The sequence below is a fragment of the Chiloscyllium plagiosum genome, unplaced genomic scaffold, assembly GCF_037043375.1.
Source record: "Chiloscyllium plagiosum isolate Xiang-an unplaced genomic scaffold, Cpla_swu_hap1 HiC_scaffold_25, whole genome shotgun sequence".
In the NCBI taxonomy this organism is placed as follows: Eukaryota; Metazoa; Chordata; class Chondrichthyes; order Orectolobiformes; family Hemiscylliidae; genus Chiloscyllium; species Chiloscyllium plagiosum.
In genome coordinates this window covers 40,181,183-40,207,001 of record NW_028270163.1, presented here as the reverse complement: position 1 = coordinate 40,207,001, position 25,819 = coordinate 40,181,183, and the positions used below count along the sequence as shown (strand labels likewise).

The 25,819-nt window shown below is 39.0% G+C and overlaps 1 protein-coding gene across 5 annotated transcripts in view; it reads right to left on the bottom strand.

Moving 5' to 3' along the window:
* Window positions 1-6,613: 6,613 nt before the first annotated feature.
* Window positions 6,614-25,819, bottom strand: part of LOC122562191 (transcription factor MafG) — a 52,676-nt gene continuing 33,470 nt past the window's right edge. For all 5 annotated transcript variants that reach the window (XM_043714850.2, XM_088000636.1, XM_088000635.1 and 2 more), the window contains one exon: window positions 6,614-12,918. In XM_043714850.2, coding sequence (XP_043570785.1) covers window positions 12,466-12,918 — 453 coding nt within the window. In that variant the 3' untranslated portion in view covers window positions 6,614-12,465. The remainder of the gene's footprint in view (window positions 12,919-25,819) is intronic.

The following is a 25,819-nucleotide window of genomic DNA, read 5'->3' as shown; positions in this document are numbered from 1 at the left end:
AAGAAGCTTGGGTCATGCTTGCAGACCATGGGGTGGTGCTGTGCTGAACGATCACCCAAATGCATTGTGGCTCCCTTTATATTGGACAGACCAATTGTGAGTGGGCATTTATAATATACTAAATGGAAAGTGGTACATTGTTTCAAGTGGAAAGAGTGTTTGGGACCTTGGATGATGAGGTGAGAGGTGGTAAAAGGGTAGATGTTACACCTCCTGTGATTGCATGGGAAAGTGCTGAGTAAAGGGGATGAGATGTTCAGAGAGAATACAGAGTGGATCAGGATGTCACTAAGGAAACAATCCCTTTTTGAAGACTGACAGGAGAACGAGACAAAAGGTTTGGGTAGGAGGCATGTTCAATGTTGGAAGTGAAAGATCATCAAGATTCCCGTTCAAGAGTCCTCTAGGAAATCCAAATTCTGATGTGGAACTCCAGTCCATCAAGTTGCCCATTTCATATTTGAAATCAGGTTTCTTCTTTGGAATACTTCAGGTTTCCTGAACTATCCTACACACTGAATAATTTGAAACACCCAGGTGATGCTTTTTTTTTATTTCCTGAATCCTAGTCATTCTAAAATGTTCAAGTTCAAAGAAATTCAGATTCAATGAAGAAACACTTTCCTTTCAGAAACACTAATCCAATATCTTTTTTGCTATTGATTTTACATCTAGGTCAGATAGGATCTCACTTTAGTACCTGAGCTTGTGCTAGAAAGAAATGAAGAATGCAGGAGAGCATTTTAGGAACAGCGTGATACATATCAAAAACAGTGTCAACCTGGTGAAGCAACAAAACAGGACAACTTGCATACCAAAAAGCATAAGCAAGTAATAGACAGAGTTAAATGTTTCCACAACTAAATGGATCAGATGTAAACTCTGCAATCCTGCTCCGTCTAATTGTGAATGATAGTGTACAACTTTGTAACTCACTGGAGAAGGAGGCTCCACAATTATTTCCATCCTCAATGATGGTGCAGCCCACCCATCAGGACAAAGGGTAAGGCTGAACCATTTACAATAATCTTCAGCCAGAAGTGCTAACTGGATGATCTCTCTCAGCCTCCTTCAGAGATAGCTGACACCATAGCTGCCAATCTTCAGCCAATTCGATTCACTCCATGTGATATCAACAATCAGGTGGAGGCACAGGAAACTGCAAAGCCTGTTGCTGCTGAACAGCATTCAGCAATAGTCTTGAAGACTTCTGCTCCAGAACGTGCTGTCAAACAGTACAGCTACAACACTGGTATCTACCCCATAATGTGGAAAATTGCCCAGATATGTCCTGTACACAAAAAGCAAGATAAATCTAACCCAGTCAAATACTGCCCCATCTACTCTCGATCACTAGTAAAGTGATGGAAGATACCAACAACTACAATCAAGCAGCACTTACTTAGTAATAATCTGTTAGTTTGGGTTCTGCCAGGGCCACTCATTCAAACAAAAGAGTTGAATTGCAGAAGTGAGGTGAATGTGACAATTCTTGGCATCAAGCTCTTGTTTGACCAAGTATGATATCAAGGTTACCATTAACTATCCATATAAATACTATGGCTTCAACCGGAGGTCAAAGACTTGGAGTCCAGCAGCAAATAACTCAGCCCATGACTCCCCAAATCCTGTCTACCATCTATAAGGCACAAGTCAGGAGCGTGATGGAATACTCCCCATTTGCCTGGAAGTGTGCAGCTCCAACAATAAAAGTGAACAAGACTTCACCTGACAAAGGAGCAGCACTCTGAAAACTTGTGATTTCAAATTAATCTGTTAGATGATAACCTGGTGTCATGTGACTTCTGACCTTGGTCCACCCAGTCCAATCTCAGCACCTCCATATCATGGCAACAATAATCAAGAAGTTTTGCACCATCCAGAACAATGGAGCCTGTTGGATTGGAACCACAACCATAAACATTCACTCCATCCACACTTGTGGCACAATGATACTATCCCTACCTTTGAGCCAGGAGAACCCAATTCAAGTACCACTTGTTCCAGAGGTATGTAATAACATCTCTGAACAGGTTGACTAGAAAAGTTTTTTTTCCACTCCCTCCACTATCAAGGCACAGTGCACACTGCAGCTACTACCTACAAAATGACCTGCAGGAATTCACGAAGGCTCCTTGGACATCACCACCCAAACACACATCTACTTCCATCTAGAAGGATAAGGGCTTTAGATGCATATGACCCGCTAGTTCCCCTCTGAGCCACTCACCATCCTGACTTGAAATATAATCACCATTCCTGCATTGTCACTAAGTCAACATCCTGGAATTCCCTCTCTAACAGCATGTTGTTTGACTCAGCAAATAGACTGCCGCAGTTCAAGAAGGCAGCTCACCACTAACTTTTCAGGGCAACTAGGTCGGTAATAAGCTGACAATATATGGCCCAGCCAGCAATGCTCACATCCAATGAATGAATACAAACAAATGCTTTGATGTCCATGTGTGACTAAAGTATATGTCTTGGTGGCAACGATAACGAACATAAACAGAATAATCTGTTTACTCTAGTATAAGAATGGACTGTTTCTAACAGATTTTGATGAAATCATATGTGATATATTATTTTAATGTAGGCAAAATATAGCGTAGAAAGGATTGTGATCTTTAACACATCTTCGTTAGCATCTCTTCATGCTCACTTAGAACACTCACTCAAATCTGACATCAGTGAAATCTGCTCAGAGTTCTTCATTTTCTTGAAATCTACTGTGATGAAATCAGTGTTAAAGGAGATTGAGAGCAAACACCACATGAAGATGAAAGAGTTTTAATATTGTTCACAATATTATTGGCAGGTAACTGCCATAACTATGGCCTCATCAACTGCACATTATCGTGACTGTCTGTTAATTCAGAAGAACTACAGAACAGTGAAGTGATTGTAACTGTAATTGGCACATGCACAGTAAGACTGTCTTTTTTCATCCCCCCGCCAATCAAGTCCTGCACATCATGTCTTTTAAATTCACCTTTAGGATGGGCAGCTGTGTAATCTTCCCGAAGCTGGTGGTGATTGTAATGGGATCTTAAGTTGACCCTGCCTTCCCCAGCATGCTCATGCAGGTGAGGAGAGGATCAGGAAGTGAAAAGATCCTATTACAAGTTTTTGTTTTGAAAAGAATAACTTTCCTTGTGGTGCTTGGATGGGTGGACATTATATTTCTAGTAACAGTTCAGACAAGGAAAGCTGAGATTTTCACTGATCTGTGAACACATCCAATCTCTCTCTCGCCTTGTGATCCACTGGATCCCACTTCCCCATGGGTTGGAAGCATGGGTCGGCAGCCAAGGAACACCTGAGTTTTCCACCCACTTTCACCACCCTAGATAGGAAGCAGAACAGTGCCATATTACCAAGGCCCAGCATTGTTATGTAAACATCCTTCCCAACAAGATTCAAACTTATACAAGTCCCATTATGAAGCTGATAAAATGGCAAGCTGCATGCTAAAAATAAAGTTTCCAAAATCAATGCTGCACTATTTTTAAAAAAAACCAAGTGTTTTTGTCCAATTTTGACTTTGTTACACATGTTCTAAAATTCAGGACAAAGTTAACAGTCACTCGGACCAATGTGGATTAAGGAAAGTCGACACAACTTTGCTCAAGACTAATTATGTTCAACTGACTGGATTATGTTTATGGATGAGGTAAGAAAGGTGTAATCATTTTTACTGCAGTTGCACATTTGGTGAGTTACCATTAAACCTGCAGAATAATAGGTACAGTACTGGCAAAGATGTAAAGTTGGCTAAGTGACAGGGAACAGAGAGTAATGGTGAAATATATTGCAGACTGGAAGACAGAGCAGATGAATAGCATAGCAGCACTGATTTAACAATCCCATGATCCAGGCTATGCTCTGGGGAAATGGATTCATATCCCACCATGACAGATGGTGCAGTGTGAATCGAAGACAGCTAGCCCTATGGTGACCGTGTGAACATTGCTGATCGTTGTAAAAAACAATCGTGTTCACTAATATCCTTCAGGGAAGGAGATCTATCATCCTTACATGGTCCAGCTGACATGCAACTTCAGACCCACAGAAATTCAAATGATTCTTACCTGCCCTATGAAATGGCCTTAGCATCTTGGGATGGGCAATAAATGCTGGCCCAAGCGAATGACAGCCACATCCCACAAACACATTGTATTGGGTTCCCCAGCCTAGTACTAGGAATATGGATTTTCTTAATCCATATTAATGACATGGACTTGCGGGTGGAGGGTCAGATAGCAATGCAGATAACAAATCTTGCCAGTAGTGTGAATAGGCAGAAGACTGATGAAACAAGCACAGGCACAGTTTGGTGGCATACACACAGAAGACAAAATTTAATGCGAGGGTATAAAATAGTACATTTCAGCTAAAAGGATGAGGGGACAGTATATAACAAAGGATACAATTTTTTTTAGGGGATGCAGGCAAAGAGGACCTAGAGGCTATATGTATTCAGATCACTGATGGTGGCAGGATAGGCTGAAAAAAAAAACTTAATAAAACACAGAGGTCTAGGCTCTATAAATAGGGCTATAGAGTACAAAAGCATGATAGTTGTATTGAATATTTATAATACTTCCATTAAAGCTGAACCAATTGTATCAGGCTGAAATCTGGGCACCAACATTAGAAACAATATTAAGGCTTTAAACAGGGTATAGAAATGTTTGACAAGGTGGTAGCAGGGACATTGGCCTTCCTTAACATGGATTGCTCGAGAAACTAGTGCTGCACTCCCCATATAATGTTTGACAGAAATATTCAAAATGGACAGCATTGGTGGAAAGGTCGAGAAACGAGGACACAGATTTATGATGATAATGACAAAAGGAACAACAGCAACATGAGGAAGATATCTGACATGCAGTGAGTTGTTAGGGCTTAGAATGTACTGCCTGAGAACCTGGAGGTAGATTTATTTATGACTGGCAAATGAAATTTAGATAATTATCAAGAAAAAAAAGCAGTGGAGGGTTACACAGAAAGGTGGGGAAGTAGGACCAGGCAAATTGCTCTTGCTGATAACCGGCAGAGACACTGAATCGGATTCTGTGGGCAAGTCCAAGTTCCATCAAGTTTTTGTTTTGGAGGGCTTGTCACTGTGAGTCTTCTCACCATGCATTACCAAAACATGCCTCATTAACCCACCCATGGCATCACCGACCCAATTTCCATCCCCTAGCACATGCCATTCCCAGGACAAGGTGCCACTCAGCAGATGCCTGCTGGAAGAATGGCACTCTATATACCCAAACCATCTTTATGAGCATATGGTCCACCACTGCCCAACATATTTGCTGACATTTATCGCAGACAGGGCAGAAGGGGAATTCAGTGCCTGGCTTTGCCATCATGTCTGCACTAAATGGCAAGGCAAGACAGCAGCACTGCCTGCTGTCTATCTCTGGTTGAAGGGTCAAAGTGCAGGGATGCTGAGAGTATCCAGGGAGGCTGAGAGTGCGAGCTTCGAGAGCAAGTGAGGAACCCAGAGATGCACCCTGGTCCTGTCCACGAATGTTGATATTAGCTGAACTGCCTAGCAATGTAAGAATTCACTAATTAATTACCATTTAATTGTTCATTAACTGAACAGAAATCATTTAAGATCTGTCCATTTAAATAAACATTGTGAAATTGGCAAAAATGTGTTCTAGTACTTGCAGTTTCTGCTACCAGTACTTAAGGATCTGTATTATCAATACTTGTATTGGGCTGTAATAAAAGCAATTTTTATGAATCACTTAATTGTACTTATAACATCCTATTATCAGGATAGGGTTCATTTGGTTCTACACACAATAGTGTATTATGTACATAATAGCATGGAAGTGCCATAGCCTGAAATGAAGGGTATAGTTAAGATTTTTTGGACTTTACTTTTAAAAAAAAAGTAATTCCTAGACCCTCATGTCGTCTAGAGATGTTGTGAACCAAGAGTCCTTGGACAACTTGTTCCACTCCATGACAATTGCAGAGGATGAGGTCATGCCCATGTCCTAAGAGTATTGCTCAGATCAGCAGTGCAGAGTGCAGGCTCAGAACCCAAACCAGCCTGTATCCTTAACCTCCACTAACCAAAAATTAGGACATTCAAGAAAAGGATACTGAATCCTGGAATTGACTTCCAACCATCATTTTCATACCTTCGTGGAATCTCCCCAATTCCATGAAAACCCAACCCACTAAGTCATATTGCTTACAGCAAAATGCATCCAGATTTCTAGTCAAATTCTTGAATTTGAATTTGGATTTGCTTCTTGAGGGTAAAAGACCAAAAAAAAAAAATTAAATTGCCTTTTTTTCAAAAAAATAACAAATAGCTTCATAGTGCCCTGGACTAAAGAGTTAAAGCTTTGATCAAAAGATTTTTTTAAAAGTTCTAAAATTTGGGAGATTAAGTAAAGATTCTGCCAGCAAACATTATAAACTTAAAGAGTTACATTGTTAGTATCACTCACTTCATTCACTAAAAAAAATTACTTCCTAAAGGCAGGTTGATGAGACCTGATATTAAGTCCACATCCAAACTAGTTCATGCATTGTTTCACATTATAAAAGGATACATCTTTTATTACACTAGGCTAGATCACTTTAAAAGGTGTTTATTGGTCATATACAAAATAAAGTAAGCTGTATCTCAACAAACATACAGTATATACAGAAATAAATTAATGATGTGTCCAATGGAAACGGATAGTTAATTTTCATGGCGGTTATGAATACATACTTATCTACAGATCATAAAGTACAATAATTTAGGCAATAAATACTTATTAAATGGACTCTTTATACAAAGTACAACAGTGATTCATTACACCCTTTGAGCCAGAATTTTGATACAGAGCATTAGTCAAAATAGTTTTACCTTGAATTCATCTAATACTGCACAAATTTCACATCACCACATTGATTGAATGCTGGTACCTCAACATTTCAATCCTCAATAGTGTGATTACAACGCTCCTGGGAAGTGATGACTAATAACTTTTTCCTTACACTTCAAAAGAAACAGATTGAGATCTGTTAAGCACTCAGGCTAACATCCCATTACCTACTTTGTATTGATAGCATACAACATTTTATTTTACAGTAAACACAAAATCTTTCAAAACATAATGGGCTCCAAATATTAGACAAATTGCAAGGAAGGGCAGTAAATTTATACAAGCATGAAGTTCAATCCAGTACCTAGGTTTGCAAATAATGTAAATAAGCCAAATCTGGTACAATGTTTTGTAAATACAGTGATATACCAATCAGCTGCATCAAAACCAGCAATTGTCAAAAACTAAGATAATGCAGCTAGATTCCACCGCCACAAAAATCTATAACAGCATTTTTCTCTAATGCATATTCACTTCCCAATTGATTGCCAGAAACAGGTTGTCATTTCAAGTGATCAAAACAAAATATAGGGACTGACAAGTGCCTGGCTTCCATATTTCAATTTCTTTCCTCGTTCCTTGCATTTAACTTCCCAGTGACATGCAATCACCCAGTAATGCTCTTGCCAATAGTGGGGGCAGTAATGCTTTGGAAAATTTGCCAGTGTCCGGTCAAAGGTCCGTAATAAATGTAATGCTGGATGCAGCACTCCGGCAACAGTACAACAGTGAAACAAAATACCTGCCCGATTGACTTCAAAACAGGATGAGCACCGCTCTGAAGCGAAACAGGGATTATAGATCCTGGTTTAGAATCTGATTTACAATAAAATGCAGAAAAAAAGGCAATTGAAAATATTTCACTTTATCCAGTAGCATACTCCAATTTAGCCTAAATTTGACTTGTATGCAAAGAGCAGCATGATTTAAGGTTTGCCTGTAAAGTTGGAAAACTCAAAACTAGTAATCAGCTAGTCAGGTGTGAAAATGTGTCATCAGGCTAGAGGTGAACATCCAATCAAATAGGCAGCATGGTTTCTGATTTCTGAACTTTGAGTCTCATTTAGTCATCGTACATATCAAGAAACTATTTCTCACCACGTCAAAAATATGCTTCATGTAGGCTTTGAGTCTAAGGGTTCAAATACAATAGTGATGTCCATTTTGTTATTTGTGTTAATGGATGAAAATGACCATTGGCATGTATAACTCCAGTCTAACTTTAAACACAACAAAAAACAGAGATACACACACATACACTCTTGTAACACAAGATTATTTAGCCCTTATATCAACACATTATTTGCACAATAAGTAGTTACCCTTGCTATCAGTAGGGTACTATTCCAGCACTGTTGTCCTGGACACCAATTGCTGCTTGCATATTTGAAGAACCTCACTTGACAACAGTCACCAAGCCGTACACATGTACGCCACACACCTCACATACAAAGCACTTGCTAAAACAAGCACTTAGACTATTCACAAAATAAACGTCACAGGCAGACAGCATTAAAAGAACAGAAAAATAAAACACCACAGAGCCTGAATGGGAATCAGAACAAGGCTTCAGTTATTTCTCATTCTTGTTATGTTCAAGGGGTGGAGGGGATCTTTTCTCCCCTCACTTACTTGCTATGTATTGATCAGTTTGGATACACAATACCTTCTTTGAAAAGGTCTTGACAATCAAAAAAAAACTTCATTGGCATTCAAAACCTGCGTCTCAAGAACCCCTTTCTCCTGACAATCAGGATAGATATATAGACTAGGTTTAACAATGTTGAGATGACTACTTGTAAACACCACCTCTCTGAAACTCTATTTCTAGTGCAATTTCCTTTTCTCTGAAATAAAACTCCTGTTTCAAATATCATTAAACACTATGTTGGTATAATTACTGTTCATGACTTTTTAAGACTATTGCTGAAATAGCATGTAATTTCTAATTTAGAAGTTGTTTTTCACTTGGAACCAACTCTTGCTGGTATTATGCAGTTAAACATTATAGTTTTAAAAATCTAGTTTAAAATCTAATTCTCAAAATGGATTTGAAACAAGTTTTCATAAATTTAAAATCAAATGGGGTATTTACAACCATGAATGAACACACCCTAAGTGAAGGGTGGGAGAGTGGAGGGAGAGATTCATTAGGTATACAATTTTAATTATATTAAATTTGATATTTGTCTCAATCCAACTTTAAATCAGTACTGTACTGTGATTGACCAATAGACATGTGTTTTAAGAATGGAAGTTATGTTTAAAAAAGCCTTCCAGAATCAGTTGTTTTCACCACAGCATCAGCTTAGTGTTAAAAGCAATTAAAACCAAAGTATCTCATTTGATACCTGTCTGTATAATTCCACATTCAACAATATGCTCATTGCTAGAAGACTACACTCAAATTTCAAAATTTCTAGCGATAAGCTGCTGTGTCCTCGTGATTATTTGATCACAACACAACTTATGCATTATTAAAAACATCTACACATTGCACTAAAGCTGGCCAAAGGCAGGCATGGTGTCAGCACCAGACACTCAACATCTCAAACTGGCATCTACAAAGTATGGTCTGTGGACATATTTTGTAACTATATTATGCAGCCTTATAACATAGTTCTGCAGTTTAAAAACTGATGTATAGTTACATAATCAGATTCAAAAGTCCTAAATAAATCTTAAGATTTGTACAAATTAACAGATTGTAATGGGATAAGTTACAAATCCTTTTTGCTTTAAATTGGGTTGATTGGGATTCTATCCAGAAATTCTTGGTAGCGATGCTCAGCAGGTAGTCGAGTAGATCGAAGCCAGGTTGTGTTGAGATGCTGAGGGTTTTGCACAGCCCTTTACACACAGATAGAAATAGTTTCTGACAATAAAAATAAGTTTATTCTTACTGAAAAGAACTGTGTAGAACACAATTTTCTACAAGTATTATATCACAATTAGATAGAGGTGTGCGAGAAACAAAGTCATATATGCAGTTTAGCCAAATAGATTTGTATTTCAGACCAAACATTGGGTTAACAGTGAACAATCAGCAACTCCAATAACAGCTCAACAATTGAACAGCACCTTCAATTACACATTCAACATAAAATTACATTAGACATTGAATATATTTTGCATTTCCAAATCTGTAATATATATTCTACTTCAATACAAACAAAGAACAAATCTCTTAGTTTGTGTTGGCTGTAAATGTGTACAAATCAATACAAAGTTCAAAGATACAAGGGGATCTTGGAGATGACGATGGTACACAAGCCAACAAAAGTTCAACGAATTAAAGGCTTATCCCACATATTAAAATAACTGCAGCGTGGATATAGGTCTCAAATAGTTAACATTAGATGCTGTGCAATAGTTTAGTATTCCTGGTTTGGTTAAGGCGGACCAAAAGTATTTCAGAAGAGACTGCTGATCAAACTGAACTTGAGGTTCACACACCACCTTGAAGTTTGTTGCATTTTTTTGTAAAATTCACATGTGCAGCAAGTGTGGAAGAGGAAATACAAAAAAAATGCACACAACATAAACCCCCATTGTGTTCACACACAAATAAATACAGAATGAAACAACTGTAAAAGAACACTAAACTGCATATTAACACATCACAGTTACGTCACCCCGGATCCACTTAACACGCTGATTCACTAGAAAGCTATTGATTTCAATAAGCCACTCTAGAAACATCTGTAAAAGCTATTAAACATTTTTTTGTGTTTTTTTGTATATAAATATTGTATGATAATCTGTGTACTTATAAAAATTAAACTCGAATACCCTTACATGTTGACAAAGATACTTTGTATACATACACTAAAGAGGAACTTTTACTATCAAAGATTCTCTGAATAAATTTTCATTCATATGGTTAATCAGCCCCTTCTACTCACACTTGCTTTTTTAAGAAGCAATTTCAAATATCTGTAAAGGTTTAGTACAGTCATTTCAATTTTTTGTTTGACTGAGGAGAGAGAACTGGGGATGATCGGTGGAACAGCAGCTAGTTCTAGTCAGCAGGAATGAAATGAAATAAATCAGCCAACTCTTAATTTCTGACTTATGAAAGTCAAAGAGGATTAAACCTTTTCTTCAAAAGAAAACATACAGCTAACAAGGTTTTTGCTGAAATAGTGTTCACTCTTCTGGTGCTTATATCATACTTTTCTTTAACCACTTAAATATCAATGGAAATCTAAACATTCTCCATGACTTTCAAATATTATACAACTGTTGAATTCATACGTTTAAACACCATGTTATGGAAAAGATTTCATTAAATTTGTAAACTTGAAGTTCTGTTTGTAAAATATTCAACATTTATACATGACATAAATGAATAAACCATAAATAGAAGATTCACAAAGAGATAGGATCATCAGAAGCGGTTTATCTTGAAGAATCCAAAGCCATAAAGAATTGAGCTTTGTTATGAAGACTGCACATTTTGAATAATCAAAAGCTAATTATACAGTCATGCTGACATTCCGCTGCCTTCGTTGGATAGTGACAAGCAGATGGCAGGGTTTCTGTAACAGCTTAGATAGTGTTACAAAGGGTGCTATTAATTCTGCCTCCTCCCATCTCTGCACGTTTTTAAATGTTGTGCATTGTCTTCCAATGATTAACCTTTTTTTAAGTGTACAAATTAAAATCAATATTTCTAATTTGTGCTATAAATTTTTCCAAGAAATACCCAGTAGTATATGAATAGAAAGGAATACTTAACCATATGAACAGGTCATTTGAACTACCTTACTCCATGGTGATACGGTACACCGTGTTCAGATGTGCATGAATATGAGAAGCTGTTCACTGGTCAATGCACAAAGTTAGCCACAAGATTTCAGATCAAAAATAAAAGCTTCCAATTAAAAAGAATTGTACTCAGAGTCCATTTATAATCTAATTGATAAAAGTAATTTACAATACTGGGATTTGCTTAAACATGTCACATTGTCTTCATCCAAACGTAGATTTTTATTTTTGCAAAGTTTGCTCAAATTTCAGCAAAGAAAAACAAATCAACAAGCTTGTCCTTTAAGGTGGCTGTAGAGCTACCATGGATTGGTCTGTGTGAAATATTTTCAAGTGGCAAGATCTTCCAAGTTAATGAAGGCCTCCATTTTATTCACTGTGGCTGCGCTAGGGAACTCAGTAAGAATTTTGATGTTGAAATAAAAGAATGACTTCCTTTTCATTTTGGATATTACTCAGTTCAGTTAAAACTGCAAGAGGTCTACAGGAAGTGTGCTAGAGATGGACTAAATTAAAAGCCTGAACATAACATGACCAAATGAGAGTTTGGACTCTACGAAAGAATGAGGTTGATCTTGTAACTAGTGCTTTGCTAATTCGCCAATCTGCCGCAGTCTGGTGATCACGTGGAAAAACTTGCCTGTATTTCTTTTGTGTGGGGGGGGGGGGGTTGGTGAAGGATGGCGGGTAGGTTATTTATTCAAACATTTGTGTTTAACTCCATGAATTGACCAGTGTTACGAAGAACTAGTTTGTCTCTGGCCTGTGTCTACAGCAGTATGTACTAAGATCTTGCATCGGTTTTGGATTTGACTATTGTGATGACACTGGTGGTAGCCACTTTGCCCGGCATAATGGGCCCAATGGCAGAAGTGATAGGACCTCTAACCGGCATGACGGGTCCTCTGGCTACGGTCCTGGCGAAGCTCTGCAAGGCCTCATACTTGGATCTCAGGGCATCCAGCTCTAATTTCATGCTGGCATTCTCAGATGCCAGCTTCTCTACCTCTTGCTGAAGTTCTGCTTTCTGCTTCTCCAATTCCTCCTTCTGAGTTACCCTCTTGACACGGCAGCTGGCAGCGTAGCCACGGTTCTTGAGCGTTCTGCGGCGCTGCTTCAGCCGGATGATGTCTTCTTTAGTTAGGCCCCGCAGATGTTGGTTCAATTCTCGAACGGACATAGAAACGAGCTCCTGATCTGTGAGACTGGCTCCATTTTCACCTGGCTCCCGCTTCACCTGTGGGAGAAAAGCCAGGGAAGAAGAGGAGACTTTCAAAAATGCGGCACCAACTTAAAAGACAGCTTTTAGAAATGGAGTCATTGGACAGATTTCCATTGATCAGTTAAATGCTGAATGCTTTTCAGTTTATAGCAAACCTTTTTATAAGCACAATGCAAATTACCCAATACAGGTGGAAGCTTCAATGCAAATAGATCAATAAATCCCATGCATATACTTGTTTACAATTTACTATAAATATTGCAAACTGAGATAGAGTTAACAGCTTCAAAAGTTATTTATGAAAATACTTTAACAAAATGAGGCTTGATTCTTTTTACACTACAAACATATCTGCATTCCATAATTATAAACATAAATTATACTGATGCATCAAAAACACTTTGATGCACAAGACATGGCTGTTACATGCAACACAGTTTCCAATGTTTAACTGACTAATCTATCTTACCTGCATGGAGGCAAGTGATTGTTTTAGGAGAAAATATTGGACACAACTTATTTAGTGCTTAAAGAGACAAAAAGGCACTAACAGTAATTAGGATATTTGGGGGGGAAAGAGAGAGGGGGATAATCAACTTTTCCACTTAAACTATATACAGAAAATGAAAGGCTTTTAAAACAGAGTGAAAATGGTTCAAATGGAAACACATGAGCGATCAAGTAGAAAGGGTGATGATAAGGTAATGGGAAAAAGGAGGGAGCAGCTTGTTGGGCTTCATCTTAAGCAGTTAATTTGCAGGGAACAAAGTTCACAGATATAACAGCATGCCAGAAATTCCTAACTGTATTAAAGCAGTTACATGATCTCATTTGATATTTAGAAAGCCAATACTTTTATACTGTAATAATTTCATTGGAATTTCAGAAAACTCAGACTTGCATATAAATTAGATACTGTATATTCACAGTGTGGAAGCATGGAACAATTTGGGGCTTAGTTGTGGTTAGATCTAAAATATTGTTGCTATGAAGTTGGAAAATTACACGACAGTATTTTTTTAAAATTCAAATCATATCAGATCACTGTTTGCGCAGTTTCACCACTGTAATGGCCTTAATATATTGACAGATTATTAAATGTCTGGATGATAATTTCTTTAGAACTTGTTTGCTTAATACAAATAACTGTTCATTAGCTGGAATTATTTGTTGCTCGATAGCAATGAGTGAATGGAACTGCATAACCTCCTGTGGATTTTAAATAAAAATGAACATTTCTTAGTCTTAAAATTTATTAATAAAGGCTGGCCCTTGGTAAACTCCCAGAAACAACATTTGCATGGCAAAGTGTTAAGAGGACGCACTGTATTCACTATTAACACCAGTTGGCACCAAGTCCATTTTCAGAGTTAATTGCAATAGTTTCTAGTTTTCCTCAAGTAAAACTCAAATATTATGGTTCTAGCTCAGTGGTATATTTAATTCTAATTTAACTATGTATTCACTAAAATAAAGTGCAGAAAACTATAAGGCTTCAGGTGGATATCAAATAAAAGTGTACATCATGAAAGAATAATATTTATATACATGGATAGTGACAACTTAAAAATAGTAGAGTGCAGAATCAAGAATTTCAACATGCAACTCTTTTCAAATGGCAGACATGATGATAAAGCTGTTAAAAAAACAAAATGGGACAAAAATTTTAGAAGCAGGGCAACCAAGTGTAATGGCAACAAGGTAATGGGCGGCACGGTGGCACAGTGGTTAGCACTGCTGCCTCACAGCGCCGGAGACCCGGGTTCACTTCCCGCCTCAGGCGACTGACTGTGTGGAGTTTGCACGTTCTCCCCGTGTCTGCGTGGGTTTCCTCCGGGTGCTCCGGTTTCCTCCCACAGCCAAAGATGTGCAGGTCAGGTGAATTGGCCATGCTAAATTGCCCGTTGTGTTAGGTTAAGGGTAAAATGTATATAGGGGTATGGGTGGGTTGCGCTTCGGCGGGGCGGTGTGGACTTGTTGGGCCGAAGAGCCTGTTTCCACACTGTAATGTAATCTAATCTATGAACTAAGTGGTTAAGCAGCAGTTACAATCTCGTCAGCTTTTAGAAATCCAACTTTATGAACAATGACTGAAAATTTTGCCAATGTAAATATTATTTCTGCTTATTGGCAGGTCAATAACAAAGGCCACCAACTTAAGATAATCACCAAATAAAAAATGATAACATTTGGGAGTAAATGGCATGGAACACCTACCCTACCAGAAAAGGTGACAGAAGCAGAATCTATTTACATTTAAAATAAAAGCAAGTAAGTTTCTTCTTTAAAACGGGCACAAGAAAAAAGGGCTAATTAGGCACATCTTCCTAATAGAGAAAGGATGGAACAAATGACCGATACTGAAAAACGAGATAAAGTCATTAAAAAACAAAATACTTAAAGTAAATTAAAATAACATTATTTGGAGATCTAAGTGTATTAGTTTTGCCAAGACACAGATTACACACAACAGGATAATCATTTGACAATTAGTAAAAGGAAACTTCTAAAAGGACAGGAAGGAAAATATGAGAAGTCATGTTTGTGAACAGCTATGGGATCATGGCTCTTAAGAGTTAAAAATGCAAGTGCACGCAGGTACAGATGTTATCCACATGACCACGTTCTTCTCACTGTTGTATTCAAGACAGGCTGTGTCGAGAAGTGTTCCTATATAATTTGAGTTGTACATGAAAACACCATCTCCAACTAAACAGCATCCATATACCTTATTTGTGCTTCACTTAGACAACACAAGAGTACAACTAGTTAAAATTCAATGTGTAACCAACTGTATATGTGGTAATTTCAGAAGTAACAAAAATTCCCCACTGAAACACGCCAGTCACTAACAGAAAAAAAAAATTACATCCATTCTTTTCATTTCTCTTTTAGCAGCCTCCTCACATGAAAATGAATAACAGCACTGGGGAAAAAATACACAATGTTTAGTTCTTGGGGTAAGATCCCAAAAGAAATGAATAGTTCAACTAGTTGCAACTTACCCTATTTTACAGATTTAATGCTATTAGGAGCATGTGGAAATATCAAACCAAGAAAATTTTTTTTTTTTACACTTTTTAAATGTGATAAACTAAATATTTAGCACTTCCCTTTCTATTTACAAGAGCACTGCAATGTGTACTTCACATTTTTCCTCATTCGCTGTATGGGACTGTTAAATCTATAAAGCAGGTTTGGTTTTTGTGATCTTCAGAAAGAGAAATTTTACTTTACATAAAAGAGTTCGTAATGTATCTTCAAAAGAACCTTTGCCAGCAGTTTTGTTTTAAAGTTCACTTCACACTCTAGGACAGTGTAACAAAATCTGTAAGGAACCAGTCGATGAACATTTCGCCACGCGATTACATGGAGAGATTTTGATGCTAGCAAAGCACAAATTTCTTTGTTTTAGTATTTAGATGAATGCAAGTATTGGAAGACAGTGGGTAAACATTAAAACAATGAGAAAAAGCACTAGATAGCTCTGATGTCTATCAAAGGAAGAGAAGCAGTGGCATTAAAAGATTATAACAAACCATGTAACAGCCATATTTACATAGCTCGCTTAAACCCTCTATAGACAACAATGTGCAATGCATTCTTGACCAATGTTACTTTTGTCAAATGTAGATCTTTGCTACTGGAAATAAAACCCCTACATAGGGAAGGTCAGGAACCACAAGATGTAGTAATTAGTGACAAAAACAATGCTAACTTATGGCACAGCAATGGGTGAGGCATGATAGCTCCTTGATTAACACTGCTGTCTCACAGCACCAGGGACCATAGTTTGATTCCAGCCTTGAGTGACTGCTTGTGTAGGGTTTGCTCATTTTCCCAGTGTGTGCGTGGGTTTCCTCCCAGAATCCGAAGATGTGAAGGTTAGGTGAATTGGCCATGCTAAGTTGCCCCACTGTGTAGATTAGTTGCAGTGGTCAGGGGGAAATGTAGAGTAAGAGGGTAGAGAAATGGGTCTGGGTGGGTTACTCTTTGGAAGGTCAGTGTGGACTTGTTGGGTCGAAGGGCTGTTTTCACACTGTAGGGATTTTATGATTCTATGAAATGAAATAGATGTGCATGCACCAAAAAAAAAGAGATGGGATCCCTATACTGAAGTGTGTACTATCAGTTTTTTTTTAAAATATAGGAAAATAGAAGGTCATAATCTGTATGTTGCACTCCTACCTCAAAAATTCTTAGTTCTAGTCCTACTCCCAGTCTTGCCACCTACAGAAAAAGCATTTGTGACACAGCCAAACTGGTTACTGACCAACCTGCGGACCCTCCCAACATAGCCTGAGAGATTTCTGGTGCTTGATATAGGTCAGTGCCTATAAAGAACAACTATCTTTCTCTCTCTTCCAGGTCTTCATGGAGCATGGCTAATTATGGATGGACAAAACATGTTGCCACCAGCATTTCTTTTGGGGATTGGAAAAGAGATGGGAAACTGTGCATTCTTACGAGAACTTTCATTAGATCAGCCAAAGGAAGAAAATGGATTCAAAGTAGATATATCAAGTTAAAAATGGCATAATGTTAAACAAAAACATTAAAATGTTTGGAATCCTCTACTCCAGAGAGCCTTGAAAGCTCACTTATTGAGTCCACTCAAATCCGAAGTGAAAAATTATTGGTCTTATGGGGTTAAGGTGAGAAAAGAGAGAGTTGATAAAAAGGATTATAACCAATCGTATTAAATAATGTGGTGGCAAATGAACTACTCCTACTTATTTTTTAATATATTTAGGTGTAAATACAGTTAGAATAATTAAGGGAGCTGGTTTTTCTGCAATTTTAAGCGCATGTGTCTTTTTCCAAGGGGACAGATACACACGTGGAGCACAAATCAAACACTGGAAATATTCTGACTTTCCCTACTGTGAATTACAGTGTAAACAGGACGGCTCCAAATGAGTCTGTCTGGTACATGAAGCAACTATGTTGGAGCAGCTCCAGAAGTCAGTCTAAAAATAGGGTTTAGGATTTTCCCCAAGTGTTGTACGTCAACTTACCAAAACAGATTTCTCATTGTTTACGCAGCTTCTCGAGTTATGCATTTTTGTAGGGAAATGTTGAGTAATTTTTGAATTAGTTACAGCTATAGAGGAACAGTGAATGACTGCTCAGAGTAATTATAGTGAAGAGAAACCTTTGTTCTTACTCTGTTGGAACTTTATCATTTGTCTTTAGAGGGCTGGCCCCAAGTGTACTTGTACTCCACCCCCAAGAATGTCACTACTGCAGGGACTTATATTTTTAAAATTAGATTTTTTTTTGAGAGTGATGTGCTTATCAACACAAAGGATTCGTGCTGGGAAATGAGGGGGTTCTAGGCCAGTCACAATGTAAGAATTCAGTCTCTGGTCAGGTCAGGTCCAGCCCAGCAAGATCCCCTCTAACAATCTCCATTACTTGTCATTATCCACATTTCCCACATCAGTCAACCTTCCTACAGAATTGCAAATCTAATGCAATTAAAACTGAATTCAAGGCAATTTCTTTGCAAGTGGATAGAGCTTGTGCAAGTGTATAGGCAGGAGGCAGAGGTGGCTTTCAATCCCTCACGTGGGCAGACATTTAGATCAGTGTTCTAAATGGGATTGTTTATGGAAAAAAAACCTAGAAATTGTATATTCCAATTACACCAAAAAACAAGGTTTTTGCTATTTACTCACAGACATCTACATTTTAATACATGCTCAACTTCTCAGAGGCCCATCATTTCTGGAGTTTCATTCTACTCCCCAGTGACTCCAAGACTATAGGATGCAATCCTCTCCTGCAATAGTCCCCTCCAGAAGACTATTATTTTCAACATGAGTCATCCCTTGAGACTATACTACAGCTGCCCAAACAACAAAATCAACAGGGTCAAGCCATTCAGCCCTTCAAGGTTATTCTGCCATTTGAGAAGACATGGAGAATCAGCACCTCAATCCAATGTGTTAGGTTAGTTTTGTTGCAGTTATCAGTTGGCACTTAGAGTCATAGAGTCAGAGATATACAGCACGGAAACAGACCCTTCGGTCTAACTTGTCCATGCTGACCAGATATCCCAACCCAATCTAGTCCCAATTGCCAGCACCTGGCCCATACCCCTGCAAACCCTTCTTATTCATATACCCATCCAGATGCCTTTTAAAATGTTGCAATTATACTAACCTCCACCACTTCCTCTGGCAGCTCATTCCATACACGCACCACCCTCTGCATTAAAAAGTTGCCCCATAGGTCCCTTTTATATCTTTTCCCCCTCTCACCCTAAACCTATGCCTCTAGTTCTGGACTCCCCACCCCAGGGAAAATACTGTTGATTTATTCTATCCATGACGCTCATGATTTTATAAGCCTGTATAAGGTCACCCCTCAGCCTCCGACGCTCCAGGGAAAACAGCCCTAGCCTATTCACCCTCTCCCTATAGTTCAAATCCTCCAACCCTGGCAACATCTTGTAAATCTTTTCTGAATCCTTTCAAGTTTCACAACATCTTTCCGATAGGAAGGAGACCAGAATCGCACGCAATATTCCAACAGTGGACTAACCAATGTCCTGTACAGCTGCAACATGACCTCCTAACTCCTGTACTCAATACTCTGACCAATAAAGGAGAGTATACCAAATGACTTCTTCACTATCCTATGTACTTGCGACTCCACTTTCAAGGAGCTATGAACCTGCACTCTTTGTTTAGCAACACTCCGTAGGATCTTACCATTTAGTGTATAAGTCCTGCTAAGATTTGCTTTCCCAAAGTGCAGCACCTTGCATTTATCTAAATTATACTCCATCTGCCACTCATCAGCCCATTAGCTCATTTGATCCCATTGTAATCTGAGGTTACCTTCTTCACCGTCCACTACACCTCCAATTCTGGTGTAATCTGCAAATTTACCAACTCTACCTCTTATGCTCACATCCAAATCATTTATATAAATGACAAAAAGTAGTGGACCCAGCACCGATCCTTGTGGCACTCCACTGGTCACAGGCCTCCAGTCTGAAAAACAACCCTCCACCACCATCCTCTGTCTTCTATCTTTGAGCCAGTTCTGAATCCAAATGGCTAGTTCTCCCTGTATTCAGTGAGATCTAACCTTGCTAACCAGTCTCCCATGGGGAACCTTGTCGAACGCCTTACTGAAGTTCATATAGATCACGTCTACCGCTCTGCCTTCATCAATCTTCTTTGTTACTTCTTCAAAAAGCTCAATCAAGTTTATGAGACATGATTTTCCATGAACAAAGCCATGTTGACTATCCCTAATCAGTCCTTGCCTTTCCAAATGCGTGTACATCCTGTCCCTCAGGATTCCCTCCAACAACATGCCTACCACCGACATCAGGCTCACTGGTCGATAGTTCCCTGGCTTGCTGTGACCACCTTTTTTAAATAGTGGCAACACGTTAGCCAACCTCCAGTCTTCAAGCACCTCACCTGTGACTATCAATGATACAAGTATCTCAGCAAGGGGTCCAACAATCGCTTCCTTAACTTCCCAGTGTTCTAGGGTACACCTGATCAGATCCTGGGGATTTATCCACCTTTATGCATTTCAAGATATCTAGCACTTCCTCCTCTGTAATATGGACATTTTTCAAGATGTCCTTCCATGTCCTTCTACACAGTAGACACTGATGTGAAATATTCATTCAGTATCTCCCCCATCTCCTGTGGCTCCACACAAAGGGCACCTTACTGATCTTACTGACCCTATTCTCTCCTTAGTTACTCTTTTGTCCTTAAATGTATTTGTGAAAACCCTTTGGATTCTCCTTAACCCTATTTGCCAAAGCTCTCTCATGTCCTCCATATTTCCCTCTTAAGTATACTCCCACTGCCTTTATACTCTAAAGGATGAACTCTATCTATCCTGTCTATACCTGACATATATGTTTCCTCCTTTTCCTTAACCAAACCTTCAATTTCTCTTGTCATCCAGCTTACACTTACCCGCCATTCCTTTCACCCTAACAGGAATATACTTTCTCTGGACTCTCGTTATCTCATTTCTGAAGGCTTCCCATTTTCCAGCCGTCACTTTGCCTGCAAGTATCTACACACAATCATCTTTTGAAAGTTCTTGCCTAATACCATTAAAATTGGCCAACCTTCAATTTAGAACTTCAACTTTTAGATCTGGTCTATCCTTTTCCATCACTATTTTAAAACTAATAGAATTATGGCCCCAAAGTGCTCTCTCACTGATATCTAGGGTACCTGTCCTGCCTTATTTCCCAAGGGGAGGGCAGGTTTTACACCTTCTCTAGTAAGTACATCCGCATACTTGTCCCAATCATCAATCAATTTCAATTTTGCAAATTTAGCATTCACAGCAATGAGGACAGGGAAAGAAAGATTTATAAACTTTAACTACATTTTTTTCTGAAAAGGAGTGCAACTTTATTGCTGAATACTAGTGGCTTTGCTCTATTTTAATGACTTGGAGGTGTTGATGTTGGACTGGGGTGGACAAAAGTTAAAAATCACAACACCAGGTTATAGTCCAACAGGTTTATATGGAAACACTAGCCTTTGAAAGCTAGTGTTTCCATATAAACCTGTTGGACTATAACCTGGTGTTGAGTTTTTTAACTCAAATTTATGATACTCGCTTGTTCTAGATTCCCCAGAGAAAGTAGTTCATTATTCAACTCATTATTCTAAGGAAACACATTTCAATAACAAGTGAAAAAGAATTTTTTAAAAAAGTTTTAAAAAAAACTGACTTAGTTCATCCCTTCAATTCCTAGTGTCAGACTGCTCCTCATCCTAGAAGGTCCAATTTCTTTATGAGGTGCTCAAAGCAGAATGCAGTTCTGATTAAGAGTCACCAAATTGAAATGTAACTTTGCTTTCTTCCCACAGATGCTGCCAGACCTGCTGAGTTTCTCCAGCAATCAGGTCTCCAGCATGCACAGCTTTTTGTTTTACTTCAAAAGTATTTGATCAAAGTTCTGTATTAGTGAAGCATCACTTTTGAGTTCCAACGATTTCCTTTCAGTACCTGCTCACACAAACCCATTTGCTCCACAACATTCAGTCTCTCCCCAGGCACAAAATATTCTGATCTACCTTTCGTGCCCCCAGAGGGAATGATCATATCCACCTCATTGAGCTGCTCTTGCCACTTTTGCCAACTCAATCTGTTATGGCCCCTTGGAACTTCCTTCTGCAACATATTCCCTTATATACACACATTTATACGATTTAAGTTTGGTTTAGTCTCACCTAATCAAAGCGGCTTTCTTTTCACAAGCAGTTCACAAATCTGTATCATGGTTGGAAATAATAGAGTATGGTTAACTTGTTTATTCCCACAGTTGCATGAGAATGTAAAGAGTCAAATGGAGAAGTTACCCCATTCTTTTCTGTTGAGGTACACAGTGTCCTAAATTTGTGCCAAGTGACTAAGCTTTGTCAAAGCATTGTAAAACGATAGACGCGAGACTGCAAACAGAACAATGGGGCTAAGGTAATTAGCAACATGGTTAACAACCACCACATTGGCCACCTGGAGTTTGACAGAAACTCAATTTCTGGAGGTCTCGTTCAGTGTACAACAACGATCATTCGATCATCATAAACACTAGGATTTGATGTGGAGGAAATGTGTTTCAGTTCATGGGACACTGGCACCAGGACTGAGCTAGGAGGGAGTAGCTCCACTGGATCAGGCTTCATGTGAGCCTTGCTGGGAACTGGCCCCAAAAAAGGTGAAAGTGAGGACTGCAGATGCTGAGATCAGAGTCAAGATTAGAGTGATGCTGGAAAACCATAGCAGGCCTGGCAGCATCAGAGGAGCAGGGGAATCGATGTTTCCTGATGAAGGGCTTATGGCCAAAACTTCGATTCTTCTCCTCCTCGAATGCCGCCTTACTTGCTATGCTTTTCCTGGACTACATTCTCGACAGCTATTTGAATAACCATACCCAGAGTAAGACAGGAAGCGACAGAGTGTACAAACATAGAAAAGCAACAGCATATAGGGCAAAAAGAGGACAAAATGGTATAGAACGGCAACATTATTGGCTCTTCACTTAAATGCACATGGCATTTTAAATATAAAACGAAATAATTTAACGTGCGAGATTTTATAGCCATTAGAGACATGGACACAATCCTATAGGATTTGAGTGCCTGAGCCCATGGCAGGATGTGCAGCAGAATCAGTTAACAATTCCAGCAAGGCACACCTCAACAGAGATTATTGTGCCCCACCATATGCTTTTCACAAGTGAGGTGGCGAGATCTGCATAAGGCACAGGCAAGATGCACACAGGTGCCCATGCTTGACAAACACCTTGATAATGCCACAACATGCCTTATTAATATTCAGACTCCCAACCAAACAGCAGACATTGGGAAAACAAGATATGCAAACTAGACAGAGCACCTGACATCTCAACTTAGCATATGCTCTGAATGACTTCCACATTGAAACCAGATGCCAACACCTCATGGCATGCTTCATGGGCAATGGCCATGTGTGATCAACACCCATTGCAACCCACTTACAGGACACCTCCGCACTTCAATGCTGCACCAGCAACTAGGGCTGTAATGCTTCCAAGGAAACTCTATACACAGACATTCACACAACTCATGGACTGGGCCAGATAGCACTTTCAGGCTCTTCCCTTGCTTTCACAGCAAGTCAAGATGGATAGCCTTTGCTCAAAATGGCCCCTCCGACAGGTCAGGGCAGCCTCTGATACCAGTCCAGACCTTGTTCAGACCTCAAGCTTTGTCCTTGTAAATGGGAGAGGAGCCAAATTACAAGCTGCACACTGCTGCATGGAGTCTTTCTGCCCAACTGCAGGCTATCTGGCGAAAAAGGAGGATTTATAGGGGTGGTTAGTGACAGAGTGCTGGCCTGGTCAAAGGTTGCCACCTGGATTAAAACAAACTTAACTATTCCTTTTTTGTCCTGGTGGAAAACTGCCTTGTGAGTGAACAGGCTGCGAAGACAGCACACTGGGGTAGTGGTGCTAGGGTTTAGGGTGAGATAGAGTGCGAATACAGCTAATGGGTGGGTAGAGCATGAGCCTTCATAAGGAGTAGGTGCAGTGGTGGGAGAGAAAGATGTATCAGACAGAAATTAGGGGACCTTATCAGGCAGAATGGTGAAGGACATTGCCCTTCTTCATACAAGTGCTGGGCATTCCTCTTGTTTTAACCCTGATGGCAACCTCTGATCATGCCAGCATAACCACCACTCCGGGTTCTGTCTCTTCACAACCTGAACCAGCAGTGCCTCTAGGACCCTGCCTGAAAAGTGGGTTGACCATTTCCCGATTGGCCATTTCTGTGACAAAGGTTAAGAATCATGCAGGGTAGCCCTGCACTGACAGTGTTTGCCTAGGTGCACAACAGCATGGGTGCAAGGGATACCAGTGCATTCTAGGATATTTGCCGAGTGGCAATTTGGTGCTGGAACATCGTGTGGTAGGACAAGAAAATCAGAAGCAAGTGACATCATCACGGTGCAGCCTGTTTGGTTAAGATATGGCAAAACAACTCACTAGGTCTTGTAGTGACAAGCCGTCCAAAAACAAACTCAATAACTACAACTTCACCAAAATAATACAAGATTCAACAGACGTTTTCAACGTGATCAAAGCTGTGAACAAAACAGTTAAGGTTACGCACCTTTTCAAAAGGACAAACAAACGGAAAGTGTGATAAGATAACACTTAATACAACATGAAATATGCAAGAAATAATCTCTGATCAGAAGATGTAGAATTCGCATGGATGAGGATAACATAAGAGGAAATAGTGGTCTACAGGCCCTAAAACAGTAGGCAGAGAACAAAATCTGAGGGAATAAGGACACATATAAAAGGCAGCATCATAACTGACATTAATCTTCATTTGGGTTGAAATGATCAAATTGGCAGAGGTAACCATGAGAAAGAATTTATAATGTTCACTTGGGGCAGGCTCCTAGCACAATGTGCTGTGGATTCAAATCGGGAATCAGACTATTTTGGATTTGGTAATGTGCAATAAGGCAAGTTAAACAAATGATCTGATTGTAAGATCTATGAAACACCAACCATAAGTTGGTAGAATTTAGCATTCAGTTTGAGGGGAAGAAATTTGGGTCATAAACAACTGTGGCAACTATAAATATGGCCAAGTACAAAAGGAATGAGGGCAGAATTACATGGAGTGGACTGGGACATAATCATTCATAGAATAAATACCAATGCCTCTCCACAAAGATATATCCCACTATGGGAGGAGGATTCGAGGAAGGAGATTAACCAAACTTGGTTAAACAGGAAGTTAAGGATAGCATCCAATGGAAATAAAAAATATACAATATGGCAAAAATCAGTAGTAACCCAGAGGGCTGAGAAAGTTTTAAAAACAAAAAGGTGACTAAAACCTAATGATATGAGAAATTAAATTCTGATGGTAAATTAGCAAGTAATATCAAAACGTACAGCAAGAACATCATCAAATATAATGGAAGAGGGGGCCAAAGGGAAGACAGGCCCCTTCGAGAATGAGGCTAGGGCAATAATAATGGGGAAGCAGGAAATGACAGAAGAATTAAACATAGCATCTGAAAAATATTAAATAATCAAGGGGCAAATAGGGGAAGAAATAAATAAATACTAATAACTATCACGAGAGAGTAAGTGCTGTGGAAACTTCCCTACAATCTGATGGAATGCATCCTCAGATATTAAAATTAGCTGTAAAGATAGTGCAGCAATCTTCCAAGAATCCTCAGATTTGCGTGAAGTCTCAGAGGACTGGAAAACTGCCAATACAACATCTTTTTCAAAAAAATGTAGTTATAAACAGTTAGCATAGAGTCTGTTGTTAAAATGTTATTCTAATGCAAAAAGAGTATAACAGCAGAGCATTTAGATACATAATATAACCAGAGTCAG